Raw genomic sequence first — 20,811 nt, 5'->3', positions numbered from 1 at the left:
TCCCTGTAAAAATCTCTGACTTTATTAAGTGACCACCTTCAACTTCTTGTCAATTTCTTGAGTGATCATTTAATACCGACCACACCAGATACAGCTGAAAATGATTGACTTTATTTTATAACTAGCAATGAAGTGGCAGAATTTGTGTGTATAAGTATTTGCTAATGAACTAAATACCATTTTAAAAACTTTGGAAATCACTATTCAAGTAACTTCCATTAATGGTGATATATAAAGTTCAACAATATAAAAAGAGATTTCAACAGCAACACTAAAGAATGCGTGTAAATAACTAGTTGAATGTCATAGAGCTTGTTACTGGTATGTTGTTAACTCCATTGTTTCTATGGTAATATGCAATAAAGTTCTTTTTAGTTTGTGCCTTTGTTTTGCAGTGCTGCATGGTGCTGAGCCTCTGCCTTATTATACTGCTGCACATGCAATGAGTTGGTGTTTACAATGTTCCCAAGGAGTGGCATATCTCCACAGCATGAAACCAAAGGCTCTAATTCACAGGGACCTGAAACCGCCAAAGTAGGTTTCTAGTCAGAGTTAAACCTTTTTTTCTTAAAATTGCAACTTGGGGTTTCTCTTTATCCTGTTTCCTCCAGTGGATTTGGAGGAAAACGTTAATTGATAACTTTTATTTATTAGATATAAAGTAATTGAATCTATATGGGTTTTAAATTTCAGTTATAAAATCAAGACACGCTGATTGTTTTGTGTACCACTAATCGTGTTTTCAGTCCTGCATGTTATGCAGACATAGAGCCTGTTCTTGCCCCATATCGTGGAAGTGGGTTTTTAGTAGGGACCTGGTTACCTGAATGGGGAAATTAAAAAGGCGTTGAGGTCTACTTCAAGTGGCCTGCATTGTTTTGCAGGAGAACCTGCATTTGATGCTCCAATGCCTTTTTCCTTCCCCAACGCTCATCCATAGGCAATCCTTCCATTTGAAGAAAAAGCAGCATTGGCTGGCCCTAATGGGAGTCCTGATCATCTCCCTTCTGGCAAGATAGCAGCCATGATGGCTGGCCTCCTGTCTGCAGAGCCTATATAAAATGTTTGTGAATCAGCATATAAATGGCTAATTTTGTCTCCATTGGGTGCTTAGTGGATTGAAATAATTATTCCAAAGAAACTGTTTTCTATTTAAACATATTTCAAATAGAGCTATAAAGATTAAAAATTAAAATTCTGCAGTTTATCATAATTAGCAAGTCACAGCCTACTGATATACTATAGTTATTTTTAAGAATATATTTATACTTAGATGAACAAGTTTTGCCATGTTACTATACAGTACTGTGAAGCAAGGCCTCAAGTGAAAGTTGTTGGAATAAAATAGTAATGTTTTATTATTGTACCAAGACTACTGAATTCTATAAAAAATGTTTTGGGATTTTCTTGACAGCTTGCTGTTGGTAGCTGGGGGGACAGTTCTAAAAATCTGTGACTTTGGTACAGCCTGTGATATTCAAACACACATGACCAACAATAAGGGAAGTGCTGCCTGGATGGCACCTGAAGTTTTTGAAGGTAACAAAATAATGTACAGTTTGACATGTATTCCTCTACTTAAGGACATTATTTTGAATGATTTGATATAAGAAATCAGTTGTGAGAGCATCATTTACATGCATCGTTTCTGTTAAATTGCATTATAAAATATAGAAATAAATTTTGAAGATTAAAAATAACTTGGGGGGAAAAGTATTTAATTTACATTTAAAAACTAGGGACAAAGACTGCTGTACAAGTATCTTTAGGAAAGGAATTCACACAAATGGGGAAAAGTTTGATACTTAGGAGTTCACAAATGGCAAAACCAAATAGACTGTAACAGTAAATTATGCATCTTGTTTGGCGTTACCATCCTGAGATATTGTTGTTTCTGAGATTACAAAATAATCCCAAATTCTTATTGCACTGAAATATGTTGTCATTCCTTTCACCCCATATTCTGATTCGCTATGGTCTTCAGAATTCGCCACGTATATTGTCGAACAAGCATAGCCACCTCCATTTTTGATCCCTCCCTATCTTGTAACTCCACCTATCCCCATTTTTCTCTATATCTTCCTTCTCTTCCTTATCCCTTGAAGTTTAGTTCACCTCTTCTTCTCCTCTCACCCTATAAATAATTCATTTTAAAAAATTAATTTGTATTTAATATTTAAGTGGGGAGAGGAATCAAAAGCGATTTGTTGGCATATGGTGGGGAAACCCAGTGATGGTATACAATAAAATCACAAGGATTTGTGTAATTACTGTGTGGTTAAATGGGGAATAGCTCGGTCATTATGAACATCAGACCACATTCAGACCAGTGATTAACTGGTGCTGATTTTGCCCCCCTGTGAGTGAGTAAAAGTTTCATTAAAAGTTTAATTGTGGATGGTTAGAGCAGGTTTTTTGTGTATGTTTTGTTTTTCCCTAGAGGTCTTAATAGTGAATTAAGTTTTCCAGAAAAGTATCAGATTGATAATACTGTAAAAAGAAAGTCTGGGTAGCCACCTGAAAAAAGCACAGACAACCACCTGCCTTTAAAGCTTCTCCACAACAATATCCGTAGGCTCTGGTCAGATGTTCTGGACTTCTGAGCATGAACATTTTAGAGTATGTCTATGCTGAGACTAATGTGGCATACTGACATCACCATAGCTATGCCAGCATAACCCTGAAGTGTAGGCATAACCTACACTGATGGAAAGGGGTGTTTCCATTGGTGCAGAAGCACCACCTGCGGGTACTTAGGTCAATGGAAGCAGTCCTCCATCAACATATCTGTATCTACACTTGGGGTTAGGTCAACAAAGCTACATTGGTCCGCGATCAGTTTAACACCCCTGACCAATGTAGCTATGTCAACCTAAATTTTAAGTATAGATTAGGCCTCTAGTTAAATCACCATAGTTATTCAGTCCTTAATCTCTCTCCTAAAACTGGCAATTTTATGTCAGTTTCTGTGCTACAAGTATCAGTTTACCAGAAACTGCCCTGGGCATACCTCCTTGTTCACTTCAGATATTGGCCAAAACTTATTCTTAGCGTTCATTTGCCACTAGAAGTTAGTTTCTTTTCCTTTAAAAAAAAAAAAAAAAGTTGAAGAGCTGATTTTAAAAAAGAAAAACAACCCCAAAGAAAATCCTGATTTTTAAATTGGATTAAGGGCTACATTTAAAAGCCTCGCTGTTACTAGGAATTCCAGTGCAAATGCTAAGTCATCCACTTCTTAGTGACTCTCCAGTCCATAAATTCAACTAAGTAGGAACATGTAAAATTTCAGTTCTAAATTTCCTGCTTTTAGTACTGCAGCAAGCCTTTTATACAACAATTTTTATATGTTTTTGTTTCCCAAAATTTGTATTGGCACCATTGAAACACATTACACAAAATGATTGAATACCTTATGTCTGAAAATGGTGGAATGTAAAATTTCAAATTAATATATTGAAATACAATGGTCATTCAACTTTATTAAACCAATGTTAAAATTTTTAATTTAACAATTTATATGCATTAATTACTACCTCAGATATCAACAATAAAATCAGAACAAAACCTAAGCCAATCTGCATCTAACTCAACAATTTCTAAATTTTCTCATATCTGTTTGATAGGTCTTTGGAGAAAACTGAAGCTATTCTTATCAGAATGATAAGAGTAGAAAGAAGCTTTTATTTTGTAAATGGCAGTCTGTCAGAATTCCTTGTGAAATAATTACTTCAGTGCTGCTGGGGTTTTGTTGCAATATTAAATGTGTGTCCGGGCTCCTAGAGCTTTATATACATGCCTTTTTATTATTTAAATTTAAATAAATAAATGTCATTCTAAAGTAAGGAGGGAGGAAGTACTATAAACTCAAAACTGTCTCTAGAAGTAAAATAGTTGAGCAAGCTGTAGTGTAGCATGTATATGCCACTATCCTATGTCACATGGTGTCTTCCTATATAAAGAAATTCTCTATAGAAGTGTCTCTTTAAATTATTAGATTGTTTTTCCATATGTTTCCTGAGAAAACAGAACAGACTCTTTATTAGGTAGTTAATGTCATTCTTGTTTCAGATATTGACCAGAAAGGATAAATTCATAATGCTGACTGTTATTTACATACTTTATATCTTGAATTTGTTTATCATTCATGTCTATTTAAGACATTCATGGCTTTCTCTAATTAACAAAGTATTTATCCTTTTGTAGTCTCTCGTCTCCCTCTCTGAGCTTTATTATTATTCATTATTTTATATCACCCAACGTCTGCTGTATGCTTCATGAGACACCTAGAAAGGCTCAATCCCAGCCCCAAAGAACTTGAAACTAAACTTTAGGCACGACAAAATGAGTGAGGATAATAAACAGGGAGGCATTGGGGTGATGAAAACAGAGATACAGTGACATGATCACATGGTTACTTAGTATAGGCATGGGCACATCTTGCTGGTTCTTTTAAGGACATCTTGTTTTTAAATATAAAAATGATAGATGATGGTGAATGATGACTGATTTACTGTGGCCATTATGGAAGAAGTGAATTTAGGAGAAAGATTTAAAGGAGGCACAGATAGTCAAAATGACAATGAAATAATGCTAAATTTGAGAGATTGATGATCATAATAAAATCACATTTGATATTTCAGAACAAGACTGTCCTAAGCATTATGTGTTTTATAAGTTTTATGAAGGAACTAGTTTGCAAAGAAGAGAACTCGTAGTTAAACATATTGGCAATAATAGCAAAAGGGTTTTTAAAACCTTGAAACAAATGTTTTCTATAAATGTTTTTTTCAAATTTATTCTGGGTAAATTAGACGTTTTAAAAAAATTGGTATCGAGTGGACTTATGACTGCTGTTTTCTCTGTGAAAAACAAAAAGTTATTCTACTCTGAAGGAAAACTGAAGAATACATAGCTAGTTCTCTAAACTTGTAGGCACATATCATGTAGGAAAGACAAATTATATTGATGATTTTTTTTTCCAGGTAGCAATTACAGTGAAAAATGTGATGTATTCAGTTGGGGTATTATTCTTTGGGAAGTGATCACCCGTAGGAAACCTTTTGATGAGATTGGTGGCCCTGCTTTCCGCATAATGTGGGCAGTTCACAATGGTGAGTTGAATTTTTTTTTTCATTTTGGTGCATTTAAAGTTAAATTGTATATTTGACATGTAACACTATTAATTATTTCATATTTGCAAAATTATTCATTATTCAGTAGGTGGCAGTTTGATATCTCACTGTAGATTGTGTTGTCATTAATAATTAATACTTAAGCACTCTTGCTTCTGACCAAGTTCATTTTTGGTTCTCTTTCTTGTCTGTTAGACTGTGCTTACTGACAGTGCTACATGTAATTATGATGTATGAATTAATAGGGAGAACAACCATCAATTTATTTTTGTTGTGATAGTGAAGTATTCCATTCATCCTGAGTGAGCAATAAGTGAGATACAGATCACCTATCTCAAAAAATAAAATGGCCAAAATTGAAGTTGAATGTAACGCTAGTTAAGATTTTCAAACCAGGACACCCAAAGTTCGTGTCCTAAGTGCTAAATAACTGGGTTGGTTTTTTCAAAAATGCTTATTTGATTACGTTACTAGGAGATCTTGTTGCTCATCACTTCTGAAAAACCAGCCATTTATCTAGGAGACATTCCCTGTAGAGATCCACTAAGCTAACTCATTTTCCTCCTTAAAACTCTGCTTTTCTGTGAGACCTATACAAAACCTGACAACAGCTAGACTACTGTTGTACTGAAATCACTGGCTATCATGATGACCAGTATTGTCTCATTGTTTCCCTGTATCTTCCCACCTCTCTGTATCGATCTATTGTCTCTTGTTTTAGACGAAGTTCTTTGGGTCAGGGACTATCTGTTCTGTGTTTGGACATCACCTAGCACAATGGGATCCTAGTCCATGACTTGAGACTCCTAGGTGCAACGATAATATAAATATTAGTTTGAAGATGTAAAGCACTGTTGTTAAATTTTCCACTCTGTCTGCAGGGGAAGCTAGGTGAGGAAAACACTATGTAAAGTGCTGCTGTTTCTATTTTTTCTGTTTTCCTCTTGTCGTTTAAATATATTCATAAACTGACCAGACATATAGTGCATTCGGAGCATTATTGAAAGACAACTCTCTTTTTACTTATGCTTACCTAGATGTAATTTTCTAATGAGTATGTAATATAAACAAATAAGAAAAAATAGAATAAATGATTGGTGACTTTTTTTTTTTTTATTAAATGGAGGTTGGTTTTCTCCAGACAATAGATAGTTACCATGCATCTTTAATGAGTTTGTTTAAATAGCAAAATAAGTTGTTTAAAAAATTCAGGCAATGACAGAATTTTCAAGAATAGTTTGATATATAAATTAAGATTTGTCTAACTTTAATTATAGGTACTCGGCCACCGCTGATCAAAAATTTACCTAAACCTATTGAGAGTTTAATGACTCGTTGTTGGTCTAAGGATCCTTCACAACGACCTTCCATGGAAGAAATTGTCAAAATAATGACACATTTGATGCGGGTATAGCTTTTTTTTTTTTTTTTTTTTTTTTAATCTGTAAATAATTTAACGGGTTATGTTGTAGTATTGGCTTTTGAAGGTATGCCTTCCATGAGCCCAGTGTTGTATCTGTTGTTCTAAGTTGTGTATCCAGTCCCTAAAGATTTTTCCTCAACGCTTATACCACACGACTTGCTGAAAAGACTATTAAAAACTGTTACGGGCTGTAGGATCATGTGAGGTTTTTTACAGATGTTCTGGTTTGACCTTACAAAGTTATAGTTACTCAAGTATTTTACTATTTTAGTTTCTCTGCCATTTTTATGAGCATTGAGATGCTGATAGCTGCTCTGTAGTTTCAGGACCTTCATTGGCTCCTTTAAGGCAGTGGTCTCCAAACTTTTTTGATCACGCACCCCTATCAGTAAAAAAATTTTGAGCATGCACCCCCTGCCGCGCCGGCTCTACCATTTTTGCTGAAGCAAAAAAAAAAAAAAAGCCGCTTGGACTGCCGAAGCGCCCACCCCCCAAAAAAGCGCTCTTCCTGCCGCACCCCACTTTGGAGATCACTGCTTTAAGGAAAAAATAGGCACTTGCATGGTAACTTTGCAAACTTCAGGAACAGAATCTAGCTAAGGGTGTATTACCTATCTTCATCAGTATCACTGCTAATTCAACTTAATTTCCTTCAGAAATCTGATCCTGAAGAATAACAGTATTCATTTGTTTTGCTAAATTTCAGAAATACAAATCAAAATCAAAATACATTAGCTAAACCAAACAAAATGTTCTTCATAGAGGTAGCACATGTATTACTCAGACATGTGCCAATCTGAATATCTTTATGCTGAATGCAAGCGAACAAGAATAATTAGAAATTTAAAAATAGTTTTTATTTGCATTATTATCTCAACAGATTTGTTTGTATTAGTCATATTGGTGATCAAGTTCACAGAAATTTAGCCATTTTTTAGGTAGTGAGCACTACCAGGTGTCTAAATAAGCTAAACAAAAAGAGTGTTTGAATGGCTTGTGCCATTAAGCCATAGAGGGTTTATTCTCAATATGTGGTTCCATTTTCCATCCTCTCTCTTCTTAACTGCTAACTTACTTTCCCTGACAAAACTCCCTAATATCCACTAGAATAGAATGTGTATCAGCCCATCCTTATGCTGAATTAAACTGTACCTTGCCTGATTTATGCTATTGTAAGTGGCTTCCATTATGCTGCATTTTTCTTAAAATACATAACAAATCTGTCTGAAGGCACTTAATAAAAATAGGTTTGTGCTTTGTTTTTGGGAGGTGTGAGGAAGGAGTGTTACTGAAAAAGCAAGACTTGAGTTGTTGCAGATGGTTCTGCAGTTAAACAACATAGCATTCTCAAATTATCTTTTTTTTCCTCTGCATTTATTCAGAGAACTAGGATCTGTTGAGGTGTATGCTACCTCTATTGTTGCTTTATGTACTTTGAAAGCATTAATTATGTTAATACATAACAATTTACTCTCTACACAGTACTTTCCAGGAGCTGATGAACCTCTGCAGTATCCTTGTCAGTATTCAGATGAAGGCCAGAGCAACTCTGCCACTAGTACAGGTATGATTGTATAAATATAAGAATAAAACCCACACTTTTTAAACAGGATAAGCAGGGAAATGAAACAGATCCAGGAATGTATTATAAAGTGCAGCCTGAAACCCCTTCCTAAATGCCTGGTTCAATGCTGTGGTAAAGGGCCTCATAACAAATATTCAAGTCTTGCTTCCTTCAGCCTAATCCCTAGGGTTCAGCCAATCTCTGAATCCCCTTGCCCTCCTCCCACAATGGAGAATGAGGGTGGTAACATGAAGGATAACTCAGTCTGCAAAGACTTAGGGTCTCCCTTTTTTCCTGCAGGTTATTAGGGTCCAATAGCCATCTCTCAGATCTTACTCATGTTTGCCTCTGTCAGCTGGTCCCTTTTGAGCCTCTCTTCTGCACTGGACAACCTCATCAAATTTTGATGAAATTACAGATTCCACTGATTAAACATACAACTTTTTTTTACCTCCTATTAACCTAAAAAAGGGGCCCTCAGGGTGCCATGAGGAAGGTAAAAATACCCACCAGACATTCTACCAATCTTGCCTCAAGAGAAATTCTTTCCTGGTGCACAAAACTGGTGATCACTCAGACCCACAGCATTTTGCATGGGGAAAAAAATTTAAATGCTCCCTTTCTGAAATTTTGCCCTATTTTCCCCATTCCCTTGGGTTCTTGTAACTTAACAACTACAGTTGTCCATACCCGCCTTCTTCTCTCTGCCCCCAAACTCTAAATTTCTCTCTCGCACACAGAATATTTTGGACATAAGGTACTTTTGAATTCACCTGTACATTTTATTGCAAAATCCCATCAACTCTGTTATATACTTGATGGTCTTCTCTAGCCAGACTACATGAAACATGTTTAGCATACTTAACATACTTAAGAAAATAAAGTTTTAAATCTATTACTTGCAATTTGTAAATCAGTGTTTTAAGTATGCTTATCCTACAAATATATTTTCATTATACAGTAGGATTCATGATGGATTTTAGGAGAAAAACTACCAATCGTGTTCATAATCCAAGATTTTTGTTAATGATTTGAGATTAATAGCTAAAGCTTGACTTTAAGATCAGAGGTAAACTTGCTGTTCAAGCAAGGAAAAATATTTTGTTATGAATTTTTTGCTTTTGAGCTATATTCTTAAGAGGTTGGTTTTTGTTTTTGTTTTTTAAACTGCAGTGCTGCAGTTTCCTTTGTCAAATGTTTTAAAAATTTACTTTAAAATTATAAGGTTGGTATTAGGGAAATAAGAATGGGTAGCTAAAGAATTTCAGTTTGATTTAATGTTTTTCAAAGAAGTGATTTAAATAGAAAAAATGTTTATTTTGGGGGGCGGGCTTTTAAATAGGCTCGTTCATGGACATGACTTCTACAAACACCAGTAACAAGAGTGATGCTAACATGGAACCAAGTGACTTTCAAGGAACTGCTACCAATGATACCATTAAACGCTTAGAATCAAAACTGGCACAGCAAATGAAAAATTCAGCGAAGCAGTCGGTAAGCAAGTGAATAAAATCTTGTGCCTTAATGATGAAATTGCCATTAGATGGATAAAATCACTATATTAAAACCACACTGCTCTAAAATACAGGAGTTTTTTTCATAACAATAAGCTTTTCTATTCAATAAAGGGCAGTAAGTAAGTAACCCCAAGGATAATGTAGTACATCAGCCTCTCCAAATCTATGGTCCACTCTGCACTTACTGATGGTCCATGGAGAACATATGATGCTGACTCCCCATTTACAGCTGCTTTTACAAAAAAATTCTTATTAGTGGTGAGGCTTATCTGTAAAAGCAGATAGAAATAAGGAGCATGTCTAGTTGTCTCCATAGGACCTAGTGGTGCAAAGGGGAGGTAGAAAGGAATGTAAACAGTTACCCCCTTCAGGGTTGTTGGCCACCACTGAGAGAAGAGCCAAGAGATTCCTCAAGAAGGAATATGAGTGCGGGCGGTGGGAGAGTAGAGTACAATGGCAGCCAGCCAGCTAGCTAGCATGACCATGGTAGCGGGGAAGGAGTAGAAGGAACAGGAGCAAAGCAGCATGTGCAGGGGAGCAGAGAAAGAGAGAAGATGAGAAAGTCAAGGTGAAATTAAGAGCAAAAGGAGACTGTTCCTTCGGGGGGGGGAAGGGGAAGACAAAATACATCATATACATAGCTAAGCATGGAGGCACACTAGTGTCTGTCTTTTTTCCTTTCAGAACCAATGAGAGATTGGGATTTCTTAGTTTAGGGAGGAGAGGAATAAGGGAACATGAGAGGTACACCAAATCAGAAATGATACTAAGAAGATAAATCAGGGAGCTCCTATTTATCTTTTCTCATAGTACACATTCAGTGAAAGCTTCAGTCAGCAAATTTAAAATTGATGAAAGGAAATGCTTTATAAACAGTATCTAAGTGACATGTGGAACTCATTGCTACAAGAAGACATTGAGACTAAGAGATTGGTATGAGTCAAAAAAAAAATAGACATGTATTTGAATAATGAAAATATATCCACAGTTTATATTACAACGGAAAAATACAGCTAAAGTACAACCTCAGAGTTACAAACACCTCGGGAATGGAGGTTGTTTGTAACTCCTGAAATGTTCATAACTGAACAAAATGTTATAGTTGCTCTTTCAAAACTTTACAACTGAACATTGAGTTAATACAGCTTTGAAAATTTACTATGCAGAACAAAAATGCTGCTTTCCCTTTTTTTTAGTAGTTTATGTTTAACACAGAACTGTATTTGCATTTTTGTGTCTGCTCCTGCCTGATTGTGCATTTCCTGTTCCAAATGAAGTATCTGGTCAACTGGTCAGTTCATAACTCTGCTGTTTCGTAACTTTGAGGTTCTACTGTAAATCTTCAATCAGAAGACTTTAGTGAGAGCAGAGTTAGGCCAATGCTGAGTGCTTTTCAAAATCACAACATATATGGTGCTGTCTGTGTATACTATAATTATTGGTTATACAATTTTTGTTTAAAAATACAATTTAATTAAAAATACCACAGTATAAGTATTTACTACAGAAATATACTGGGGATATTTCTCTTATCACTGTTCTTAACTGCTGATTTCTGAATACAGGTGTAAGCTCAGAAGTCACTTGTTAAGTCTTCTGGAGAAACACTTATTTTAAAAATAGGGCTGTCGATTAATCACAGTTAACTCACTCAAGTATCTCAAAAAATTAATCTTGATTTAAAAAAATCAATCATCAATTAGTTTTAATCGCACTGTTAAAAAATAGAATATTGAAATTTATTAAATATTTTGGATGGTTTTCTATATTTTCAAATATATTGTTTTCAGTTGCAATACAGAATATAAAGTGTACAGTGCTCACTTTATTTTTATTACAAATATTTGCACTGTAAAAATGATAAAAGAAATTGTATTTTTCAGTTCATCTCATACAAGTTCTGTAGTGCAGTCTATCGTGAAAGTGCAAGTTACAAATGTAGACTTTTTTTGTTACATAACTGCACTCAAAAACAAAACAATGTAAAACTTTAGAACCTACAAGTCCACTCAGTCCTACTTCAGAGCCAATCACTAAGGGCTGGTCCACACTAAGCCCCCAGTTCGAACTAAGATACGCAACTTCAGCTACGTGAATAACGTAGCTGAAGTCGAAGTATCTTAGTTCGAACTTAAAGGTACTTACCGCGGGTCCACACGTGGCAGGCAGGCTCCCCCGTCGACTCCGCCTACTCCTCTCGCGGAGCAGAATTACCGGCGTCGACGGCGAGCACTTCCGGGATCGATTTATCACGTCTAGACAAGACGCGATAAATCGATCCCAGAAGATCGATTGCTTGCCGCCGAACCAGCGGGTAAGTATAGACGTACCCTAAGACAAACAAGTTTGTTTACTTTTACGGGAGATAATGCTGCCTGCTTCTTATTAAAACAATGTCACCCGAAAGTGAGAACAGGCATTCGCATGGCACTTTTGTAACCTGGATTGCAAAGTATTTATGTGCCAGATATACTAAACATTCGTACGGATGCCCCTTTGTGCTTCAGCCACCATTCCAGAGGACATGCTTCCATGTTAATGAAAAAATGTGTTTATTTAAATTTTTGACTGAATTCCTTGGGAGAGAATTGCATGTCTCCTGCTCTGTTTTACCTACATTCTGCCATATATTTCATATTATAGCAGTTCGTTGTTTGTTCGTTTTAAGAACACTTTCACTGCAAAAGGCAAAGAAGGTACCAATGTGAGATTTCTAAAGACAGCTACAGCACTCAACCCAAGGTTTAAGAATCTGAAGGGCCTTCCAAAATCTGAGAGGGATGAGATAGGGAGCACGCTTTCAGAAGTCTTAAAAGAGTAACACTCCGATGCGGAAACTACAGAGCCCTAACCACCAAAAAAAAAAAAAAAATATCAAACTTATGCTGATGGCATCTGACTCAGATGATGAAAATGAACATGCATTGTTCTGCACTGCTTTGGATCTTTATCGAGCAGAACCCATCATCAGCATGGACGCATGTCCTCTGGTATGGTGGTTGAAGCATAAAGGGACATAGGAATCTTTAGCGCATCTAGTACATAAATATCTTGCGATGCCGGCTACAACAGTGTCATACGAACGCCTGTTCTCACTTTCAGTAAACAAGAAGCGGGCACCATTATCTCCTGCGAATCATAGAATAGAATCATAGAACTGGAAGGGACCTCGAGAGGTCATCTAGTCCAGTCCCCTGCACTCATGGCAGGACTAAGTATTATTCCTGACAGGTGTTTGTCTAACCTGCTCTTAAAAATCTCCAATGACGGAGACTCCACAACCTCCCTAGGCAATTTATTCCAATGCTTAACCACCCTGACAGGAAGTTTTTCCTAATGTCCAACCTAAACCTCCCTGCTGCAATTTAAGCCCATTGCTTCTTGTCCTATCCTCAGAGGTTTTTTCTTCCTCCTCTTTGTAACAACCCTTTACATACTTGAAAACTGTTATCATGTCCCCTCTCAGTCTTCTCTTTTCCAGACTAAACAAACCCAATTTTTTCAATCTTCCCTCACAGGTCTTGTTTTCTAGACCTTTAATCATTTTTGTCGCTTTTCTCTGGACTCTCCAATTTGTCTACATCTTTCCTGAAATATAGCGCCCAGAACTGGACACAATACTGTAGTTGAGGCCTAATCAGCGCGGAGTAGAGCAGAAGAATTACTTCTAATGTCTTTCTTACAACACTCCTGCTAATACATCCCAGAATGATGTTTGCTTTTTTTGCAACAGCGTTGCACTGTTGACTCATATTTAGCTTATGATCCACTATGACCCCCAGATCTCTTTCCGCAGTACTCCTTCCTAGGCAGTCATTTCCCATTTTGTATGTGTGCAACTGATTGTTCCTTCCTAAATGGAGTACTTTGCATTTATCCTTATTGAATTTCATCCTATTTACTTCAGACCATTTCTACAGTTTGTCCAGATCATTTTGAAATTTAATCCTATTCTCCAAAGCACTTGCAACTCCTCCCAGCTTGCTATCGTCTGCAAACTTTAAGTCTGCTCTATGCCATTATCTAAATATTGAACAGAACCGGACCCAGAACTGATCCCTGCAGGACCCCCCTTGTTATACCCTTCCAGCATGACTCTGAACCACTGATAAATACTCTCTGGGGACAGTTTTCCAAACAGTTTTGCACCCACCTTATTGTAGCTCCATCTAGGTTACATTTCCCTAATTTGTTTATGAGACAGTCATGCGAGACAGTATCAAAAGCTTTACTAAAGTCAAGATATACCACGTCTACCGCTTCCCTTCTATCCACAAGGCTTGTTACCCTGTCAAAGAAAGCTATCAGGTTGGTTTGACAATTTGTTTTTGACAAATCCATGCTGACTGTTACTTATCACCTTATTATCTTCTAGATGTTTGCAAATTGCTTAATTATTTGCTCCATTATCTTTCTGGGTACAGAAGTTAAGCTGACTGGTTTGTAATTCCCTGGGTTGTCCTTATTTCCCTTTTTATAGATTGGCACTATATTTGCTCTTTTCCAGTCTTCTGGAATCTCTCCCGTCTTCCATGACTTTTCAAAGATAATAGCTCAGATATCTCCCCAGTCAACTCCTTGAGTATTCTAGGAGGCATTTCATCAGGCCCTGGTGACTTGAAGACATCTAAACTTGTTTAAGTACTTTTTAATTTGCTCTTTTCCTATTTTAGCCTCTGATCTTACCTCATTTTCACTGACATTCACTATGTTAGACATCCAATCACCACCAACCTTCTTGGTGAAAACTGAAACAAAGAAGTCATTAAGCACCTCTGCCATTTCCACATTTCCTGTTGTTTTCCCCCCCATTGATTAACGGGCCTACCTTGTCCTTGGTCTTCCTCTTGTTTCTAATGTATTTGTAGAATGTTTTCTTGTTACCCTGTATGTTTCTAGCTAGTTTGATCTCGTTTTGTGCCTTGACCTTTCTAATTTTGTCATTTTATGTAAATAAACTTGTTTGTCTGAGCGATTGGCTGAACAAGTAGTAGGACTGAGTGGACTTGTAGGCTCTAAAGTTTTACATGGTTTTATTTTTTAATGCAGTTATTTTTTGTACATAATTCTACATTTGTAATTTCAACTTTCATGATAGAGATTGCACTACAGTACTAGGTGAATTGAAAAATACTATTTCTTTTATCATTTTTACAGTGCAAATATTTGTAATAAAAATAATATAAAGTGAGCACTGTACACTTTTTATTCTGTATTGTAATTGAAAATGTAGAAAACATCTAAAAATATTTAAATTAAATGTAGTCTATTGTTTAACAGCATGATTAACACGATTTTTTTAATCACTTGCCAGCCCTATTGAAAATGTAACACATTTTTAACAGGGTGACCCTGGCCGTTTGAGTTTACCTCCATCTCGCGGGAGCAGCGTGGAAAGCTTATCAGATGTTCGTGGACGACCACAGTCAACTCTTGTTTCAGGAGAAGGCAAGAGGATGAGTGCTGACATGTCTGAAATAGAAGCAAGAATTACCGCTACCATAGGTAAAAATAAATAATAAAGTTAGGGGGCAGTGAAAGGAGCTACTTTTAATAAGATGAGCCCTGTGAGGTAACTCTTAACTGGGCATGGATTCTTTATTATTAACTTGTCCGTTATTTTTTAAGAATTTATATGAATAGGCTTGGCAGAATTTTTTTTTTGTAATTTTGACAATTGTACACTTTTTTAAATTATTTTTTATTCTATTTTTAACTATATTTAGTTTTATAGTTGCAGGAATTTAAGGGTAGGTTGGAGTTAGGGCAGTGCTGAAAACCGAATTGCAGGGGGCTCCCTCCATGGCCAAGGGGCCCAAGACACTGTAGTACATGGTGCAGATGAGGGTGTGGTCCTGGCCAGGGGTCTCTGCTCCATGGGACAGGGCTCTCAGGAAGAAGACAAAGCTGTCGGGGAGGCCACACCGGTGCTGAATAGCTCTTGCTCAGCAATGGCCCCTGTGCTCCTGGCTGGTGGGTGAGTGAGCAAGGTCATGCTGCAGAGGACTCCCAGCACGGCTGTGGAGCCAGTGACACCCAGCTTCTGCAGGCATAAGGTGCGGGGAAGACTACAGTCCTGGTGAGGCTGAGCAGAGACCCCTTGCACTCCCAGCTGGTGAAAGAACGTGGCTGTGACAGTAGGGCTGCAGAGGGCTCCCTACACTGCTGAAGGGCCGGTGACACCCAATCCCAGCAGGCCCAAGGTGCAAGGAAAGTTGTGGTCCTAGCCAGGCAAAGCAGAGAGCGCCTCATCAGGACTGTGGGGAGGAGGGTTCCCTGAGGGAGGTTACCCCGTTGCCAAATGGTTCCTACCTAAGGACAGACATTCAGCAGCAGGGTAGCTTCCTCCCTGTCCGGGGGCTTGTCCTCTTCCTCCTCCTTGCAGTCCTGGCCATGGGGGTCTCCACTCTGCCCCACATGGACCATAGCCTGCAGGGATCCAGTATCACTGGCACCACATCCTTACAGGGGAGCCCTCTGCAGCTCTACTGTCATGACCCCACTTGCTCCCTCCCATGACAGCAGGGCTGCAGCGACCTCTCTGTGCTGCTGTAGCGCCACTGAGGTCAATTCCTGTAGGCACAAAGTGTGGAGGAGAAGCTGTACTGTGTCCAACGGTTACACTAAAACTGAGGAAAATATCCATCAGTATCAGCTGTAATCGACATTTACCGACCTCTATCCATTTAAATCAAATCCTGCCAAGTCTAGATATGAAGAGACCAGCTCCTTTCACCCTTGTGCACTCCGATCTGAGAGGAATTTTTTTTTTTAAATGTGTGTAGTTTGAGATTACAGAAAAGATTACTTTTGATTGCCTTTAAAATGGCTAGATTAGATTTTCCTTGTATTATGTAAATTTGTGATTCTTTGGTATGAGCCTTGTTTCGTTAATACAAGTTTCTCTTTGCTTCTGAGTGTTATTCTCCATCCATTGTCATTTTTTTTTATTTGAATTCCATTCCATTCAAAACTACATTCAAACTATTTTAAAATGCAGGAGGTGGGTTTAAAAGCAGTATTATTTCCACCAATATATTGAAAAACAAGTTTTGACAGAAAATAGGTGCAAAGTGGTAATTTAGTTATGTTGTTGGAAAGATCAGATATAAATATAACCCTCCGATTTCTCCCCAGAGAAGCAGAACTTGGATGTCTTTGTAAAGAATTTTAGCTACACGTATTTTGCCAGGTTGCAAAAGCTGCTCATTTATTTACATGGTGGATCATTGATGTAAGATGAAGTTTAGGATACTAGCCACATTAAATGCATAATTTTATGGTGAAAGCAGAGTGAGTGAGTATTTGTTTTCCCAATAAGCAAATTAACAAAACATTATATCTGGCAGGCAAAAACTGCTTTCTAGTCCCCATTTTCACTGTTTATTAACTTGTTTTGTAATTTTAAATGGTCCTTTTTATTGACCTACATCCTTAGATTTACAGAATCCAGACACAATAACTACCACTGTTAGTCAGACCTTATCTAGTCGAGCCAATATTTTTCCATCACTCTGAACATTTGTAGTAATCACTTTTTCACATATTGGAATATACTAGGTGTTCTGACTCTCTTGTGCACCATGACTATTAAACTGTCTTTTTTTAAACTTTTCTTTTTTTTCTCTGAGTTGAATAAGAGTTTTTAACTTTGGTAATGTCTAAAGGCCTATTGTGGGATGACATAGTCCCTGTCCTAATGAGTTTACAATCTCATTTGAACATTATAGTATCAATCCAGAATGGATTACTGTTTTGTTTTTGTTTTATTACTCTTTTATAACTAGTTGACTGCAATTACTTCTTGATAGCCATCACCCCTATATTGTTCAGATATGTATTCATCAAGGGTCTAGCCACCACAAGGCAATTGTGTCCTTACCCAACAATAGTCTGTGGTGTTCTGATTTATTTTAATATTCTGGGCCTCATTCAAATCTCTCATTGGTACAGAACAAATGTAACTCATTTGACCACCCAGTGAGAGTTTGGAATCAGCCCAATCTACCTTCCTTAACTAGATTCTTTTAAGTATTGCCAGTAATTATATCCAAGTACGTTGTTCTGAGTTTTTGCTATAGCTGTTTTTTTTTATTCCTTCTTCTAACTAAAGCTAGTTGATTTGAATGGGACAAGTATAAAGGAACAGAGTTCGTTTCAGGCAGTGGCAAACTAGTAGAAATCAGGCTACGTTAATCTAAGCAGGTTTTTGTGACTTAAGTTGGAAACAGCAAAAACAATGGTGGTTTCTTAGTCTTATTAACTGTTACAGAGAACAACATACTGTGATCTAAAGAAATTTTGTTGCTATGTGAGGATAAGGCTATTGTCAAGAATAAATAAATCAAAGTATTTTAAGAATTACCTAATCCTCTTGTTCCAGCTATTATTAGACTGGCCATAGAAACAATTCAGGCAGTGCACATTTATGTCTGTCACTGAGAGTTCTTTCAGGTAAACATGCCAGAGCAGTTTTCCTTTGGGAGCTGCATTCACAAATCTATTTCAAATGGAACGTAGTTATTTAATCTTTAAACTACAGACCTTTATTTTACCACCGCTTCCTCTTACCACATGTGGCAAAATGAACTTTTGTAAGTTCGTTTTATGCTGTTTGATGTGATTTAGAATAGATACAAATTCCACTTTAACAAATATGGGGATGGAGGGTTGGTTTTGTTTTCAATAGTTCCATGAATGGGATGCTTAATTCTAAAGTATTTAGGTTGGTATGCAATGGCCATTTTTACAAAACAGCAAGCATTTAATCAGAGGGCACCTTACCAGTGCTTGAAGCAATTCTTCAAATTTTGTAATATTAAAGTGAGCTTATCTTGGACATTGATTGGATTTCACTTTACAGGAGATGTCAATTAAAGAAAATGAAAGCACCAAACATGAAAATGTAAACTTATTTATAAACAATGTTAGCCTGAGACTAGAATAAAACTATGGAGGAAGTATTATATAACTTAAAACAATTAAGGAAATACATTTATTAGTAATATGCAGGTGAACTGGAATAAGTCAATATTTGTCTTCCATTCTGATGGTTGCACTTTACCCTTCCTCATTGCCATGCTGCTTTGTCTGTTGAGTTTTGTGTTGCTAACGACAGCTAATTATGTTGTATTGACAGCTAGTTCTGTTTTGCTTTTAACAATTTCTTTACTATTTTAAGCATGAATAGAAAGCTGTGCAGTTTATTCTGTGTGACATGTTTTGCATGTACTTTAGTTTAACAATATATGAGAATTGCAGTGTTATGTATTTAATAATTTGCTGTGTTACCATTGTAGCTGTTTGCATGTGTATTGTGTATGTGTATTTTTTCAGCCTATTCCAAGCCTAAACGGGGCCATCGTAAAACTGCTTCATTTGGCAACATTCTGGATGTCCCTGCAATCATCATACCAGGTATCACAGACCATGTGAGCGGGTCTATTGACTAAGATGCTGGAATAATGATCACATTATTTAAAAAAAAAAAAAAAATACTTTTTGCTCCAGTTCACATAGGGTGCAGATGGAGACCATCCAGTAAGATTTTTCATGATGTCTTTTTTAAAACAAGCTTGCCAGCAATGGTCCTCTTTGCCTTGTGTCTCATAGATAGGATTGAGCCCTTGGCTGGACCGATCTCTTGGTACTAAAGACTATCTCACATATGAAGCAAAATTGCAGAGAACTTCCTGTATGTGCAGTATTTTATATATACATGTACACACATATGTATAGTCATTGGAGCAGGGATTTGAACTTGTCTCCCACATCCTAGGTGAATGCCTTACCCACCACACTGTAGAGTCATTGTCACACTCTGGCCCAATAGCTATTCACTGTCATCATGAATGACCACACTGCACTTTTAAGCGGGGAGTGGGGGGTGTATTTGGCTGGCTGACCAAATGAAGGGAACAGTGTTTTAAGGATGGGGGGGATGAAAACTGCTACAAAAGGGTCAGCGTAGTCACTGACTCATCCCCTGGGAATGCAAGGTTTACAAGTGGCAGCTCTGTGCCTGAAGCCTCCCTTTTACATGGAACAGGCTGAGGCAGGACCCACCCTCACTCCATTTTAGGTGGTTAAATTCCAGGTTTGGTCAAGACCTGCTGTGGTTATTACGCTAGCGCCCCTTTTTTAGGGGAGTTGGGAAGGGATTTTTCCCCTTCCCCCTCCCCTCCCCCCCCACCTTCCCCACAGCAGGTTCAGGAAGGGCTCTGTTCATGCATGGCATAAAGGGCGGTAGGCTGTATCTCCCAGCTCATTAAGTGTAGGGTGGATGTCCAGTGCAGGTACTCCATAGGAAAGGTATACAGTGACCAGATAAATGGCTTGGAAAAGAACTTAAAAGAGGTGTTTTGTTAAAGGAACGAATGGGAGGCAGTTGGGGACTCCCATTCTTATAGCCCACCTTAATCCTCCTACGACGGGAGGTAGATGGTATGGTCCCGGCAATGGATTTGCTGGAGGTACCCGGATGGAAAAAGAGGGGGAGCTGGTAGAAGCCCCCTGGGTAATTACAGAATAAACATGGGGTTACCTGCACTGTACACTTTTATCTGCCGGGTAGTCCCAGACATCTGTTGATAAAGTTGCAGCCTGATTAAACCTATGTCAAATATCTCCCGTCCTTTTTTCGGTATAGCCAGACAATGACTGAATAGCCACTATGAATGACAATGAATAGTCATTGGGCTAGAGAGCAAGAATAACTCTCTAGCCCAGTGGCTAGGGCATTTACCTAGTATGTGGGAGATGCAAGTTCAAGACCCTGCTCCAATGACTGTTTTTTGTTTTTTTTTTTCTTTATATATCATGGAACAGCTTCAGCAAAATAGATTGAAACCCACATCAGGATATCCCATTTCCTGATGTTCAGGGCACCTCTCTTGCAATGTGGGAGATCCATGTTCAGATCCCTTCTCCACAGCAGGCAGAGGGGTAATTGAACCTGCTGAGACCACCACTTCTGGCACTTTCATGACACCAGCCCAAAAATGTTATGGTAATGTTGAAACAAACCATTTAGTTTCAATATTACCGAACAGAACATTTCAAATTTTTGTTTCAGTTAAAACTATTTTTGACAAACTCAACACAAATTAGTTTCAGGTCACCCAAAACTGCATTTATCAGTAAATAAACTATTCACTGAAAATTTTTCCCAGCTCT

At 37.5% G+C, this 20,811-nt stretch overlaps 1 protein-coding gene across 6 annotated transcripts in view; it reads left to right on the top strand.

Annotated features, from left to right (window-relative positions):
* MAP3K7 (mitogen-activated protein kinase kinase kinase 7) overlaps nucleotides 1–20,811 on the top strand; it is a 57,749-nt gene that overhangs the window by 15,863 nt on the left and 21,075 nt on the right. For 2 of the 6 annotated variants that reach the window (XM_065400355.1, XM_065400354.1), the window contains exons 5-12: nucleotides 396–534; nucleotides 1,415–1,539; nucleotides 4,983–5,111; nucleotides 6,410–6,540; nucleotides 8,038–8,119; nucleotides 9,462–9,613; nucleotides 14,982–15,141; nucleotides 18,973–19,053. In XM_065400355.1, the coding sequence (XP_065256427.1) occupies nucleotides 396–534; nucleotides 1,415–1,539; nucleotides 4,983–5,111; nucleotides 6,410–6,540; nucleotides 8,038–8,119; nucleotides 9,462–9,613; nucleotides 14,982–15,141; nucleotides 18,973–19,053 (999 nt within the window). Of the gene's footprint in view, nucleotides 1–375; nucleotides 535–1,414; nucleotides 1,540–4,982; nucleotides 5,112–6,409; nucleotides 6,541–8,037; nucleotides 8,120–9,461; nucleotides 9,614–14,981; nucleotides 15,142–18,972; nucleotides 19,054–20,811 lie in introns of those variants that run through there. The other 4 variants (XM_065400358.1, XM_065400356.1, XM_065400359.1 and 1 more) reach the window with 3 other exon arrangements.

Source organism: Emys orbicularis, chromosome 3, assembly GCF_028017835.1.
Source record: "Emys orbicularis isolate rEmyOrb1 chromosome 3, rEmyOrb1.hap1, whole genome shotgun sequence".
In the NCBI taxonomy this organism is placed as follows: Eukaryota; Metazoa; Chordata; order Testudines; family Emydidae; genus Emys; species Emys orbicularis.
This window is presented reverse-complemented; position numbering and strand designations above follow the sequence as displayed.